The sequence below is a fragment of the Dipteris shenzhenensis genome, chromosome 31 (assembly GCF_047967505.1).
Source record: "Dipteris shenzhenensis isolate YYH24624 ecotype China chromosome 31, Dip_SZ_1.0, whole genome shotgun sequence".
NCBI classification, from domain to species: domain Eukaryota; kingdom Viridiplantae; phylum Streptophyta; class Polypodiopsida; order Gleicheniales; family Dipteridaceae; genus Dipteris; species Dipteris shenzhenensis.
In genome coordinates, this window is record NC_141626.1 from 22850947 (window position 1) to 22864664 (window position 13718).

A 13718-nucleotide genomic window follows, 5' to 3' on the forward strand; every position below is an offset into this window, starting at 1 on the left:
ATTTTAACTAACTCCGTATCATTAAAGGCTGTATACCCCATTGCTGCGGGCTTAGATAGGATGTTATCAGGTGCACTCGTCACTAGCTTAGCAACAGACACACATAACAAACAAGGTACTAACCTCTGAGAAGATCCAGCTAGCTGAATCTACATCTCTTCCGCTCTGGGACTTCCCTCCATCTCCACGTCGCATTCTAAGATCACCATCTCAGCCATCCGACGATCTTTATTACGTGGACAATCCTTCCACTGATGAGGCTGAAGGCAACAAAAACATAAGCCTTCTCTCCTCGCTTTTTCTCTTTGTTCTGGGTTTAAGGGAGACTTAGACCAAGCCCGGGCTGCCATTGGGGTTACTTTCCTTTTCACTCCAATGGTGGTACTTGATTTAGGAGTTTCAGCTGGTTTCGCCTGCTTGGCTTGACCACTCGGCTGAGAACCACTCCCTCTACTAGTCCATTTCTTCTTAAGCCCAAATTTCTTCGGATACCCATACTGGGTTCCGACCTGTGCAAACCCACTTGGCTTGCTGCCCTTGGCATCTTCATAGTTCAGGGCTATAGCTATTGCATCATCTAACGTGTTCGCGTACTTAGCCCGAACTTCCATTTTTATTCGATCATTCAATCCAAATATGAAATCTTTCGTTTGGATTGATTGAGGCAGGCGTTCGTCAACCTTCATTACACTCTCTTGTATTCTGCCACTGATAAATTTCTCTGACGAAGGTTCCTATATTGATCCCAAGCTCGGGATGCTTCGTCAGGAGGTAAGAAGTGTTTCCTGAACTCTCTTTTAAACCCCTCCCAGGTAGTGGATGCTATACCATCTTTTTGTTGCTTAATCCACCACCGATCCGCTGCCTCACTAAACATGTGGGTGGCCTCACGGATCTTCTTGATGTCATTTCTGATTTCACAAATGGCAAACGCCTCGTCCCATTTGTGTAACCAGGTCTCAATGACATCAGAACTACGGTCGTTCATCCGACCAGAATACTTTTCTGGCCTGTAATTGGCAATATTTGGTACTTTAGCCTTCCTAGGCTCGACCGTATGGACACTAGACTCCTGTTCCATTGGAGCCTTTCCCTTCTCCTCTCGAGAAGGTCTGGCAGACATACTATGTATCGCTCTCCTAAGTTCGGACTGCCCTGCATTGGCCTGTAACTACTGCGCTAACAACTGTTGCAAGGCATCCTCAAGTAATGCAATCCTGCCAGATAAAGTGTGAGCTACTGGGCGCGACACCTGCTGGGTCGGCCGGACTCCTGACACACCAGGGTCCCTCCTGGAAGCTCCTTCTTCTGCTTCCATCCAGTCCAATGGGTGTTTTGTTTTGTTTTTTTTTTTTGTTTTTTTTTTTTTTAAACACCGCTAGAAAACTGTATTTACAAGCTGACACAATTCAGTGTACTGACACTCCGACCCAATTCCCTATACTAGGGAATACCTGCAATCCCACATGCACCCTGACTAGGCATTTAACATAGGCATATATCTCAAACCGCGCTTTTTCCCTATCCTAGGGAAGCTCCTGCAAACAAACTCAGACTGTAGCACATAGGCATAACCTCAAGCATAATCTGTCTCTGCTACCGCATCAAAGCCTCATGCAAGCTGATCACTCACGAGATCCTGTCTATGAAAGTAGAGCATCAACCGACTAAATCGAGAAGAAAAAAAAAAACACGAAACTGATGGAGGTCAAAGAGAGCTCCCTGGTCATCAACGGTTTCGTCACCTCCCTCTTGGTTCCATGCAATTCCAGCCAACAGTCTCCCGCACTCCTGCGACCAGTCTGCAGTCACAGCTTATGTACAGGCTGCGGGCCACCAACCTGTCCTGCGTCGCCTTTGCGCTCCTAACGGTGTTAGGCTTACGGTTTGACGTTCGTCCAGTTTGCCCGTCGACTAGCGCTCTGCGTTGATCTGGCGCCGTCACGAACTATCTTCGTCGAAGGGTCTCCCTCATTCACAAATTCCTGTTATGCCCCCCCCTTCCGTTGTAGTTACAGGAGCGCCAACAGCCCCCTTTCCGTTGTAGTTACGGGAGCGCCAACAGCCCCCTTTCCGTTGTAGTTACGGAAGCGCCAACAGCCCCCCTTCCGTTGTAGTTATGGGATCCCCTTATCTTAATTCGTGGAACACGTCGCACGTTACCAGCAGTCGACTCGCCACCTACGCTCCAGGCCTACTGTCCGTCGACACGGGCAGCCCCCTCCAATCTCGTCGTAGATCAGCGTCGATCCCATTCGTCCAGCTTCGTGGTGGTAGTGCAGGATGACCACCGCTCGAAATCCGTCCCCTCTCTAATTCCCTATCCTTGGGCTCTTACCAAATGTTACATTATAACTATCTATTCCTACTGCAGATCACGGGAGCAACACCATGGATATCCTCCCAGCCAACCTTGATGAAGCTAAACAAGCAGATAGAGAATTCCGATCAAAAAAAACATACGTGAAAATCCACCTTCTCTTCTCTCACTAGCTTCAACAAGCCCCATCTCCCTAGATAGATCTAGATGCCACATGTCATCCATATAGGGCCTTCCTAATGCAACATTTCACCCCTCTCTTGGGATGCATTAAATCCTTTGCCCCTAGGCACATTCTTTGCTTGGGATGCATTAAATCCTTTGCCCCTAGGCACATTCTTTGCACTAGGCCCTTAGCCTTAGATCCACCTAGTCTGGTGCTATCAACCCTCACCTAGGACCTTGACATTAATTCCCTCCCGATCATTTACATGAAGCGCAAACAAATATATTACAAAGATAGATCCTTTAAGGGAACTGTCGACTGATTCTTCCGAGGTCATGCTACCTCGGCTAGAGCGTAACAGGGAGTATAATTTACTTCTCATACGTCAATTCTTTATTCTGCAATATGCATACAATTAATGAATTCTCAAGGTGCGTGGAGAGAGAGAGAGAGAGAGTCGTTGGATACAAGTTAGAGCTCAATGAAAACCTCTCGCCCTGAAAACACAACGAGCCTTCTATCAGCAATTAAAAGAAGAGCAAGCTCCAATTTCGTGAGGCGTATCATTGACTCCTTTTCAGCTGCCAAGAAGAAATAGTATTCGGTACATGAAAGGAACCACTGACTCAATGATCAACCGGGACAAGTAATTTGCACATAAGATGTTGAGTTATAATGTCCACCTGAAGCTGCCAAGGTGTATGTATGTCCACCCTGTCAAAAAACCCTCTTCTAAGCTCGTGTGTCGTCCTCATGCCTCGAGGTTGGAGAAACCAAAACTGCATCTTCAGCTAACCCATGTTTTTCCATCACTTCACGAAGTGTTCCAGCTGCAGCCTCAGCCTCTGCCTGTTTGGTTCCAGCATCCTGCAAGCTCTGCAAAACATAAATCAACAATAAAATAGCCTCAACTTAGCTACCCATGACATCTTGCACACGAAGGATATGACAAATTTTTACCTTCTGCATATTTAAGAGTTCAGATTGTATGCTGCTTATTTCTGATGATATTTGAGCAGCATTTGCCGACTGCTCCTGCGATTGTGCGATCTATCACAATGGTATGAACAAGACACTGTAAGGACATAAAACTTCATCGGGACAAATAAATATTTAATGTTTTGAGCTGTACAATTAGGACAATATATCAACATAGTTTGGGTATTCCCTAAAGTATTCCATTGCTAAGAAAAAATATACAGTAGAGCTTAAAAATTCTACATGTAGGAACTCCCACATTGCAGAATTGAAATTGTTCTAGCTGGAAAAATATGACACACCATGAACCCTTCTTTTCTCTGTAACCTTTCCATAATTAAGAAAATGCTTCCATACCACATGCAAATGTCACCTCTACTTGGGCAAACTCAGTGCCATCGTATACTTCAATTCTTACAAGATAGCTTTCTATTACCATCACCAAACATTCCCGGTCCCATGCAAAGCCTTATGGCAATGCAAACAAAAAAAAATTGCTTCCCACTTCCAATTTTAACATCAAGTATGGTGTTCAATGAACCAAAGGCATATGGTAATACTTTTTCCTTGAACATGCATGCACCATCAATCTATAACAAAAGGTTCTAGACCTTACGAGAGTGAGCTGTTAGTGCTTTCCTTGACTACAGACTACAAATGTTATACAAGGGTAGCTACCTCAGATATGCCCCGAACTCTTGACTTGGCTTCGTTTAATGCCGTATCCATGATGGTTACTTGTTTCTTCAGACGAAGCACTTCTCCCTTAGTAGAAGCCAGTTCTCCCTCAAGTTTCTTGGCTCGTTGGGTGGTGGTTTCTTTCTCCTTGGATAATTTTTCCAAGCTAACATCCACCTTGTTTACCTTTTCCTTCAAACTTCTTGATATTCTTTTCTCCTCATGCAGTGAACCACTGAGTTCTGCCTTCTCAATTTCCAGATGGGCAACTTTTGCATTAGCAGCTTCCAGGTTCTTACTAAGCTCTTTAATTTCTTTACTCATATTTTCTGACTCACTTTTTGCTTTCTCAATATCCTGACGCAAAATTTTAATATTTTCTTTTGCCTCTGCAATAGCTCTGCATGCTGACTCTAACTGCCTCTTGTTGGTTGCTGCAATTTCTTTCTCCTTTGTCAAAGCCGCATCCATAGCTTTGACTGCTGCTTCAGATTCAGCAAAGTCTTTCTTGAGTTGCTCGTATGAAACTTCAAATTTCTTCAATTGCTTATTAAGTGAAGAGGCCTCTCCCCTTGAGAAATCCAAATCATCCTTCACCTTTTTCAGCTGTTCACTCAACTTGCCTGAAAGGGCCTGTTCATAATCCAAAGACTGTTTTAAGGAGGTCAAATTCACCTCTGCTTCTTGTTGAACATCTAGAATTCTACTGTCCAGTCTTTTATTGAGCTCTCTTACATCTTTCAAGTCTTGAGACAGAGAATCAACCTGGGCCTTGGTAGTTTTGAGATCCTGTGAGCTTCCATCCAGCTCCTTCGTCAGACACTCTATGGCCACGTTGTCTTCATTCGATTTCTGCTTCAAAATACGAATCTCTTCCTGCAGTTCATCAATAACTTTCTTGTTTTCCTCTGATTTGTTTAATGTGTCCTTCAGTCTGAGTGTTAATTCTTCGACCTCTACTACCTTGGAGGTGAGACTACCTTGTACTGCTTCGAGTTCTTGTGCAGAAGACTGTTTCAATCCATCCATGTCTTGATAGACAATAGCCATCTGTTTCTCTGTTTCTTCACGATGAGCAACAGCTGCGTCTAGTTTAGCCCCTAAATCCTGCACACAAGTATCGCTGAGACGTAACTTCTCATTAAGTACAGATATTTCTTTTTCAAGACCTTCAATTGTGTGCTGCGCATGTAAAATCTCTTCAATTTTCATGTTTAGTTGAGAGGAAACATCTTCTGCAGCCTTTTCCTTATCCTCAAGTATGGAGCGTAAAGACTTTATTTCCAATCCTTTTGAGTCCATCTCAGAGTTAATTGTCTTGATCTCTTCTTCCAATCTCATCCCCTTTGTCTGCTCTGTAGAAAGCTTTTCCTCAACCAGTGTCTTTTGCTTCCCAGCCTCCTGTATAGCTGCTTGTGCAATTTCTATTTGCTTCTGTAAATCCTGTACCAGACTCTTTTTGTCATCCAGTTCCTTTTGAATATCATTGGCATGTGTTATCACAGATGCAAGCTCACCAGACAAAGATTCTTTCTCTTCTTTAGCCTTTTTAAGCTGTCGTGAAGCTTGATCCTTTTCTGCCAATAGTTTCCCCTCTAGAGCCTCTTTCAAAGAAAGCATGGCATCTTCTTTCACCTTCAGCTTGGACGTTATCTGAAAATATTTTAAAAAACAACATTGAGTCATGCATCAAGATTAAAGGCTCTTACTTATCAAACCAAAACCAAAAGAAGCGAGGCCGCGAGGTAGAATACACCTTTTACAGTGCACACTCACATCTTGCAAAGCTGAGACAGAAGACATTTTTGCCCGACGCTCTAACCAATAAAGGCCCCCAAATAGTCCAGATCCAAGATAACCAATGTTATTGAGATAACCAAATGAAGTACCTCCAGCTTCATCCTGCTCAGGCAGTGTCTTCGACATCTAAGCACATATTAAGAGAACTAATTATGCCTCACTTGAGGACAAGTACTTTCCAAAAGCCATGCAATAAAAAATTTGGGGAAATAGGCTTTAAATCCTTGTCTCAGATTGCACCTGCAGATCATTTTTGCTCAAGTCGTTTGACAGCAAAGACTCCTGTTTCAGTTGAACATCAGGCTGCTGAATGTCAGCACTAGTCCCCAATACCTTTATTGCATCATCTACTCCAATTGTCGACTCAACAGATTCAACAACCTTTGCTGATGGACTGTTCAGCCTTGCCTGTATTGTCTGAATCATCTCTTGCCTAACCTGTTCAGATTCTGCATGCCTTCAAGTAAATCTATTAAAACAGATACTGTCCCACCTCACTGCACAAAGATGAGATATTTCCAGAGCAGTCGAGTGCAATTATAAAAACTCACTCAGCACCGACAGCTAAATTATGTCCACAACCAAAATGACATTGAAAAAAGTATATCCATCAATCCAGGGCTGATATACATCCAGATTAATAGAGTGTACATATAGTTTTTGTAAACCATTAACTAAAGAGATTGCCAATGAGAGAGATGTTAGGCTTTTGGCAGAAGAAATATATAACTTTGGGGTACAATCCAGTACGATATCTCACCCTCAAATACATGGGAAGTATAAGAGACAGAATAGATGGGACACCTTTGTCATGAACTAATTGTCTTGCCTTGCAACATTTTTTTTATATGGCATCCATAAACCACAAACAAAAGAGTTTTAGACGCAGAGGGGGTGATAATGGTGCACTTGCACCTCTGAGTCATCTATCATTGTCCAGCAATGAGAGCACTCTCGTGCAAAGTGTCTTTCATTCCTTGCCTCTACGCTGAGCTAGCTCCCAGGTTTGCCTGCACGTTATAGCCATCATCCTGCCTTTGAAGCCCAGGAAGACAGGTGGAGCTTATCTACAATTCACAAAGAAAAGTATGCGAGCATCCAACCGCTTACTGAAGAAAGAAATATAGAAGTACATAGGATCTAAATTAAATCCAATAAAGGAGAATTATGTGCAATACATGCTGTAACAAATATGCCTCTTTAATGGGACTGCAACCATGAAGCTTTCGAATTGCAAACACAAAGATTTCCTACAAATATTATTGGCCAAAAAATCTGGTATCTAGCAGATGAATTAGGGCTTCCTGTCCCCCCCCCCTCCGCCCCAAAACACACACACACACATAGATGCTCAAGATGTTCGTGGATCTAAATTGTTTCCCATGAATACCAAACAATAGATGAGGGTTTGTGCCTAATTACATTGGGGGGGGCAGATCTTTAGAACACAATTGACACAAAGATCATCAAATGGTAGGTCTAACCAAATAACAAGAATTCATGCAAACCAAAGAGCATCATGTGTGAGTCAAAGAGCATCACGCATAGCAGTATAAACAATCACATATACATATCCACACACCCACGTGCACTCGAGTCTACACACAAAGAATTCACACTGAGATTTTGTCAGCACTCTAGAGGTGAAGGATAGACTCAATCATGACAAAGACTAACACGAATGTATTTCCTTTCATAGTGATTTCTTGTTTGCACCATGCACATACTTCACTATGTCGAGAAAGCATATTTTGTTAGTACTACTAAAGATCCACATCATGACGAGGATGCGAGAAGTCCAACAATACCGAGAAAGAGTGGCGAGCACGCTATTAGCATGAAAAGCAACAACGTCAAGAGATAGAAGATGCATTATGTCAAGTGACATCAACTTAGAAGCCACCTACATCTATTGAAAAAGAGGACCTTATGCATACATCAAATTCATTGGATGCATGCGCAGGACCTCGAGCAAGAACTTGACTATATGCGCAACATGTGCAACAGGCATAAGGCCAAGGAAGAATGTGTAACTCAAGTGCTAAGAGAGATGATTGAAGTCACGAAAAACCGTATGAAGGAAAGAGATGATTATGAAAGTGGAAGCTGCGAACCAGCGACACCACCAACAGTGAGCATGGAAGAAGCAGGACAAGACATCACAGGAAGAAGAAGCGCCATGTGAAGACTTCACGACAGTGACACCATGACACTACTCCTTTGCATGAGCCCAGTGACAAAGACAACATAGGAAAGGCCATCCTAAAAGCACTCAAGCTATGTGATAAAAAGAAGTCAGGTAAGATCAACCGCAAAACTTACTTTTTCAAAATATGATGGTAAAAGAAATGGTCAGGATCTACTTGCTTGGATTAGTTCCTTCAACCAATACTTTTTTAGGACGAATGACAAGTAGTGCACAATTATGGTGGAGTCTGCTTGTGGAAAGCACGCATATACTGAAGACATGGAAGGCATTCAAAGGCAAAATTAAGAAGTGCTCCTTACCTACACAATTTGAAGAGGATACTCACAGGCAATCGTGAAGAATGGGGCAGATGGACAATGAAAGTATGGATGTGTACACTGAGAATTATCTTTCCGCATTACTTCAATTGCAAACCATTGAAAAAGTGCCACAGAAGGGGCAATGCCGCACCTTTATTGAGGGTTTACGCCCTACTATTCGTGCTGATTTGCTTTGGCCATCCACATCTTCTAATGCTATGGATTTAGCATAAGAGTCAAAAAGTAAACAGGGAAGAAACTTTGCTAGTTGCACCCCTCGAGCAAAGAAACATACCCCATTCTTCAAGAAGGAGGACGTACGTGTTAAGCTAGCTATGAAGGCAAGTTTAATTGGAAACCTGTTAAGTCACATGTCAATCGAAAAACTAATGTACTTGTCACATATTGCAATGGCAAAGAGAAGGGGCACTACTCTTATGAATGCCCAAAAAACTCACTTGTTTCACATGAGTCAGGTACTCAAGAAAAGGATGACACCAACAACAACACAGGAAATGGAGGACGAACCAGTGGCCGTACCAACCAATGTTGTTTCCATACGTTACCATACGCATACATCATACGAGTACGAAGTATGATTGGAGTATGGTTCAGCCCCTGGGGCTGAAACATATGTGACCCTTATTTTACCCCAAAAAATCAGAAAAAATATAGATTATACACATTAAATTGACATAGAGCTATTAAACTTTCAGATTGAAACTTCAAACTTGTATTAATTTTAAAGTTGTCACTCATGAGTCATGATTCATCATTCATGAAAGACTCCAACCTCCAAAGACCAGAGTCATCTGGATTCTAGATTTTGATATAGTGTCAAATGATAGAATTATAGATCATAGATCAATACGACATCAAAATCTCATGATCAATGGAAGTACTAGTAACTACACCAAAATATCATAAAGAAAAGGCTGCCACAGCCCGAAAATAAAGCGTGAAAATTCATGACAATTCACAACCGATGAGGCTCAAGCCTCAAGTTGCATCTTCATCCTCACCCTCTTGCTCATCCTCATCCTCATCATCATCTGCATCGATGCCCGCACCCTCCTTCTCACCCTCCTCCTCCTCATCACTACTCATCTTCCTCACCATGGGACTCCAAAAGACTAGAGCTGCTTGACGCTGCAGCAACATCCATCCTTCCTATCAGTGTAACCATAGGGGCTGCAAACTCTTCTCCCTCTGTATCCGCTTGCAAAGAGAGAAGCCTCTCATCATCCTTATACTTGTTGATCATGTCTAGGGTCACTTCTATCTTCTCAAATCCCCTTTCCTTGAGTTTGGAGATTAGACGCAAATTAGTATGGATATATATAGATTTCTCGGTATTCTTTGAAAGCAGCCTATTCCTTCTTTTAGTATGGATAAGAGAGAATGTGCTACAATTCCTCTCACAAGGAGAAGCACATGTGCCTTGCAAGAGCACTCGAAGAGCTAACCGCTGCAAATTTGGTCCATTTCACCCCTTGGTGCATTCTCTTTTCATCCTTCACAATCGCACGAGTAAATGTGATTGACATGGACTTGTAAATATCCAACTCATCACATAAGGTGCCTTGGCTGTCAACATCATACTTCATGTACCGCTCTATGACATCCATCTGTTAGAAATCGACCAACAGAGTGTACGCACAGCGGATGACTGATAGAATAGCCTAGGAGCTCACACAGTGTGTTGTGAGGTGTGGAATCACAAACTTCTTAAACTTATGTGCATAGAGAAGATGTGCAGACTCATCAATAGAGAATGAACCAGCCAGATAGAGAAACCACCAAAACAATATATTTCCATCCAAAGCTATGGACACAATACAAAAGAGAGAAATCCAAAGTCCCACCAATGGTGTGGTCCTCTGATCTTACCACAAGGTACTCCTATCTGTTGGCTATCTCTAAACTCGAGCCCACGTGCTCCACCTCGAGCGTCCGTAGACTTTCTGTCCAGAATGGTTCTCTCTACCTTACTGCCTATAGATCAGCCTGGGTAGGCAGCACTTACTAGCTCAGTCTGCAGCCCTCTTTAGGTCTCCTTCACCTCTTGGGAAAAGGCCAAAGGAAGCCCTGTCTGCTGCTCCTGTCTGCTGTAAATGTTGGGGTAAAGGCACATTGCCAACCCTTAGTTAAAGAATTAAAGATAGGACACCTATGACTGTCTTAAGACAGTCATAGGGTAAACCTAATCCTAATAAAACTTAAGTGAGTTTGTGGTGTGGCTCACTCATCACTTCACACCCGCACTAGTGTGTCTCTCTCTCTCACTCTTTTGCTCTCTTTCCACTACTCTTCTTCCTCTCAACTGGTATCAGAGCCTCTCCCTAGCTACACCTCCTCTCCCTAGCCTCATCTGCCTATCAAATCCGTTCCGTACGGACCGATCCGTACGGCCGTACGTCGTCCGTACGACGGTACGGACAGATCTAGACAGGACGGCGGTGTTTTTCCTGTTCGCAGACTGCTAGGGCATCAGAGCGGCGCACTTCGAGGGCATCAGAGCGGCGCATTTCGAGGGCAACAGAGCGGCGCAGGCGGGCGCATTTCGGCGCAGATCTGCAGGCTTTTTTTTTCGGAGCAGGTCACTGGTCGCGGGTGACTCCTCATGAGCTGGTCGCTGGTCCCGGGTGGCGCTGTACACATGAGCTGCTAGCTGCAGCTCGTGGCATTGCATCCAGCAAGCAGCCAGCTGCTTCATAGCAGCTGCTACTAGGCGTAGGTGTCGCCAGCCTGCTGCAGTCCAGCAGCATAGCTGCTGTGCTATACAGTACGTCAGCTGTACGGACTGTCCGTACAATCGTACGGACAGCCGTACACAGGTACGGACGACAGTCCGTCTGCAGATTGCACAGGGGTTGGCATCGAACGCAGGACTTGGTGTCTTTTGCTGCAAAGTTTTTTTTTTGGAGGAAGCGCGTGCTACAAGAAGTACAGCACTACAAGAAGGACAGCAGTACAGCAGGAGTTTCTATGCATTTACTGAGTAAAAATCTCAGTTTTGGGTGATTTTATCAAAGGGCTTTTGCCCGAAAGGTGATGCATTGTATGCCTTGAGGCAGTGTGGTGCCAGAGAGCACACTTTTGTCTTGATTTCCGCAGTGTTGAGGAGACATTTTCTTGCAGATCACATTTCTTGTGCAACACTCAGAGAACCTCAGTTGAGCCACGCTTGGCCAGGGCGCATCGAGTTTACTCGGTCCCTAACTGTCCATCGTTGACAGTGCTCAAAAGGTTCCTCATTGAGTGTCTATACGTTGGGATCTGTGTATGTCATTTCTACACAGGGCAGTATATGCATTACACTGGTAAATGATTTTGTCAGAGAGATTTTCATATTGCATGCTACCTCAGTGTTGAGGTGTTCTCCACTTGGTTCAGGTGTCAGATCAAGGGGCTTTTGCCCAGACTTTGTTTGACAGCACTTGGGTTACCGACAGAGATCTTCAGATGCATTTTCTCCCTTTGGTATAAGGGTGATTGCTTGGGATTTATCCCATTTACTGTTGCAGGTTTTGTGACAGGCTGAAGGGTCATTTACTGTTTTTTGGGTGTTTGTCAAGTGATTTCTGCAATTTGAGTCAGTGACATACCTCATCTGAGGTGGGAGAAGTGATCAGTACAGTCAGTACAGCAGTGTTTACAGCAGTGTTGGTGGTTTTGTCAGATAAGTATGCACTGTTAAGCTCTTGTTGAGCAGCAGCAGCAGTCTGAAATTACTGTTTTTATGCCTTTTTTGAGCTCAGAACAGTTTGTCAGAAGGTACAGTATTTGCAGGGACATTTACTGTTTTGCTGCAGATTTTACTGACAGTAAAAACAGCACCTTTGAGAGTGCTTCTGGCTCTTGAATAGAGCAGGCTTTTCTGAGAAATCAGAACTTTTTTATTCAGTCTTTTTACTTCCAGGGAGTCAGGTACTTTCCTCATCTGATATGGCATCAGGAGGAGGTGATTCTTCAATTCTGAACATAAAGAAACTGGAAGGAGCACATAACTATGCATTATGGGCAGAACAGTGCTTGAATGTTCTTCTGTTAAAGAAGATTGCTAAGCCCATAAGGGTAAAGGGTGTCAAGCCATCTGATATGGCAGCTGATGATTGGGAAGAGCTTGATCTGTCTGCGAGGGCAGCTATCATGCTCACTATTTCAGACACTCTTGTGTTCAATGTACAGGCTGAAAAGACCTCTTATGGTCTATGGCAAAGACTAGAAGAACTGTATGCTCAAAAGAGCTCAGCCAGTAAGGTTTATTGGCTGAAGAAGCTGGTCGATCTTCGCATGAAGGAAGGTACAGCTATGACCTCACACTTGAGTGAGTTCAATGCTATCTTTACACAGCTGATTGCACAGGGGTTGAACCTTGATGAGGAGTTCAAGGCTACTTTCTTGTTGTGTACTCTTCCTGAGAGTTGGGACACTTTCAAGACCACCCTGTCAAACTCAAATGCCACTCTTATTTATGCTGATGTAGAGAGCTCTCTCCTTATGGAGGAGATGAGCAGGAAGAATAATGCGGGCAGCAAGTCTTCAAATGCTTTGCAGGTACAGGATAGAGGCAGGACTCAGCAGAAGGGGAGATCTGCTAGTAAGTCCAAATCCCGCAGTCAGTCCCGTGGCAAAAAGGACATTGAATGCTTTTATTGTGGCAAGAAGGGACATGTGAAGTCGAAGTGCTTCAAGTTCATACGGGATCAGAAAGCCAAGAAGGCTGAAACACAAGATGCAGGAAATGCAAGCAAAGGCAAAGGCAAGGCCAAGATAGTTGACTTGGATGCAGTGAATGTTGCAGCAGAGGACAGTGACAGTGACATACATGATGTTTTATGCTCTTCTGCTGTAATAGCACATGCTTTGGTTATTGATGGCCAAATGGGTGATTACTGATGGCCAGACTGTAGTGGCTGAGGGTTTTAAAAGTGATACCTTGTACCCTCTTTATGTTTCCAGTGTGGGTAATCATGTTGTTGCCATAACCGAGCTGCCAAAGGTTTCATTGTGGCATAGCCGGTTGGGACACATGTCTGTTAAGGGAATGCAAGAACTGTCACGTTTGGGTTATCTGCCGCCTCTCTCTTTTTCAGATTTGCCTACTTGTGATCATTGTATTTTTGGCAAGCATTCTGTGACTCCTCATAAGAGGAGAACTCCCCAGAATAGAGCACCACTTGATCTAGTGCACACTGATTTGTGTGAGATGCCACAGTTATCACTAGGGGGTGCCAAATATTTTATTACTTTCATTGATGATGC

General features: G+C 43.7%; 1 protein-coding gene across 6 annotated transcripts in view; it reads right to left on the reverse strand.

The window, feature by feature from the left end:
• Positions 1-2867: 2867 nt before the first annotated feature.
• The window catches only part of LOC147881213 (uncharacterized), a 42190-nt gene continuing 31339 nt past the window's right edge, over positions 2868-13718 (reverse strand). Inside the window, exons 3-8 of one of the 6 annotated variants that reach the window (XM_087402285.1) lie at positions 6183-6391; positions 5919-6068; positions 4143-5795; positions 3447-3536; positions 3170-3362; positions 2868-2983 (exon numbers count right to left, since the gene is read on the reverse strand). In XM_087402285.1, the coding sequence (XP_087258411.1) occupies positions 3219-3362; positions 3447-3536; positions 4143-5795; positions 5919-6068; positions 6183-6391 (2246 nt within the window). In that variant the 3' untranslated portion in view covers positions 2868-2983; positions 3170-3218. Of the gene's footprint in view, positions 3363-3446; positions 3537-4142; positions 5796-5918; positions 6069-6182; positions 6392-13718 lie in introns of all 6 variants that reach the window. The other 5 variants (XM_087402284.1, XM_087402287.1, XM_087402286.1 and 2 more) reach the window with 5 other exon arrangements.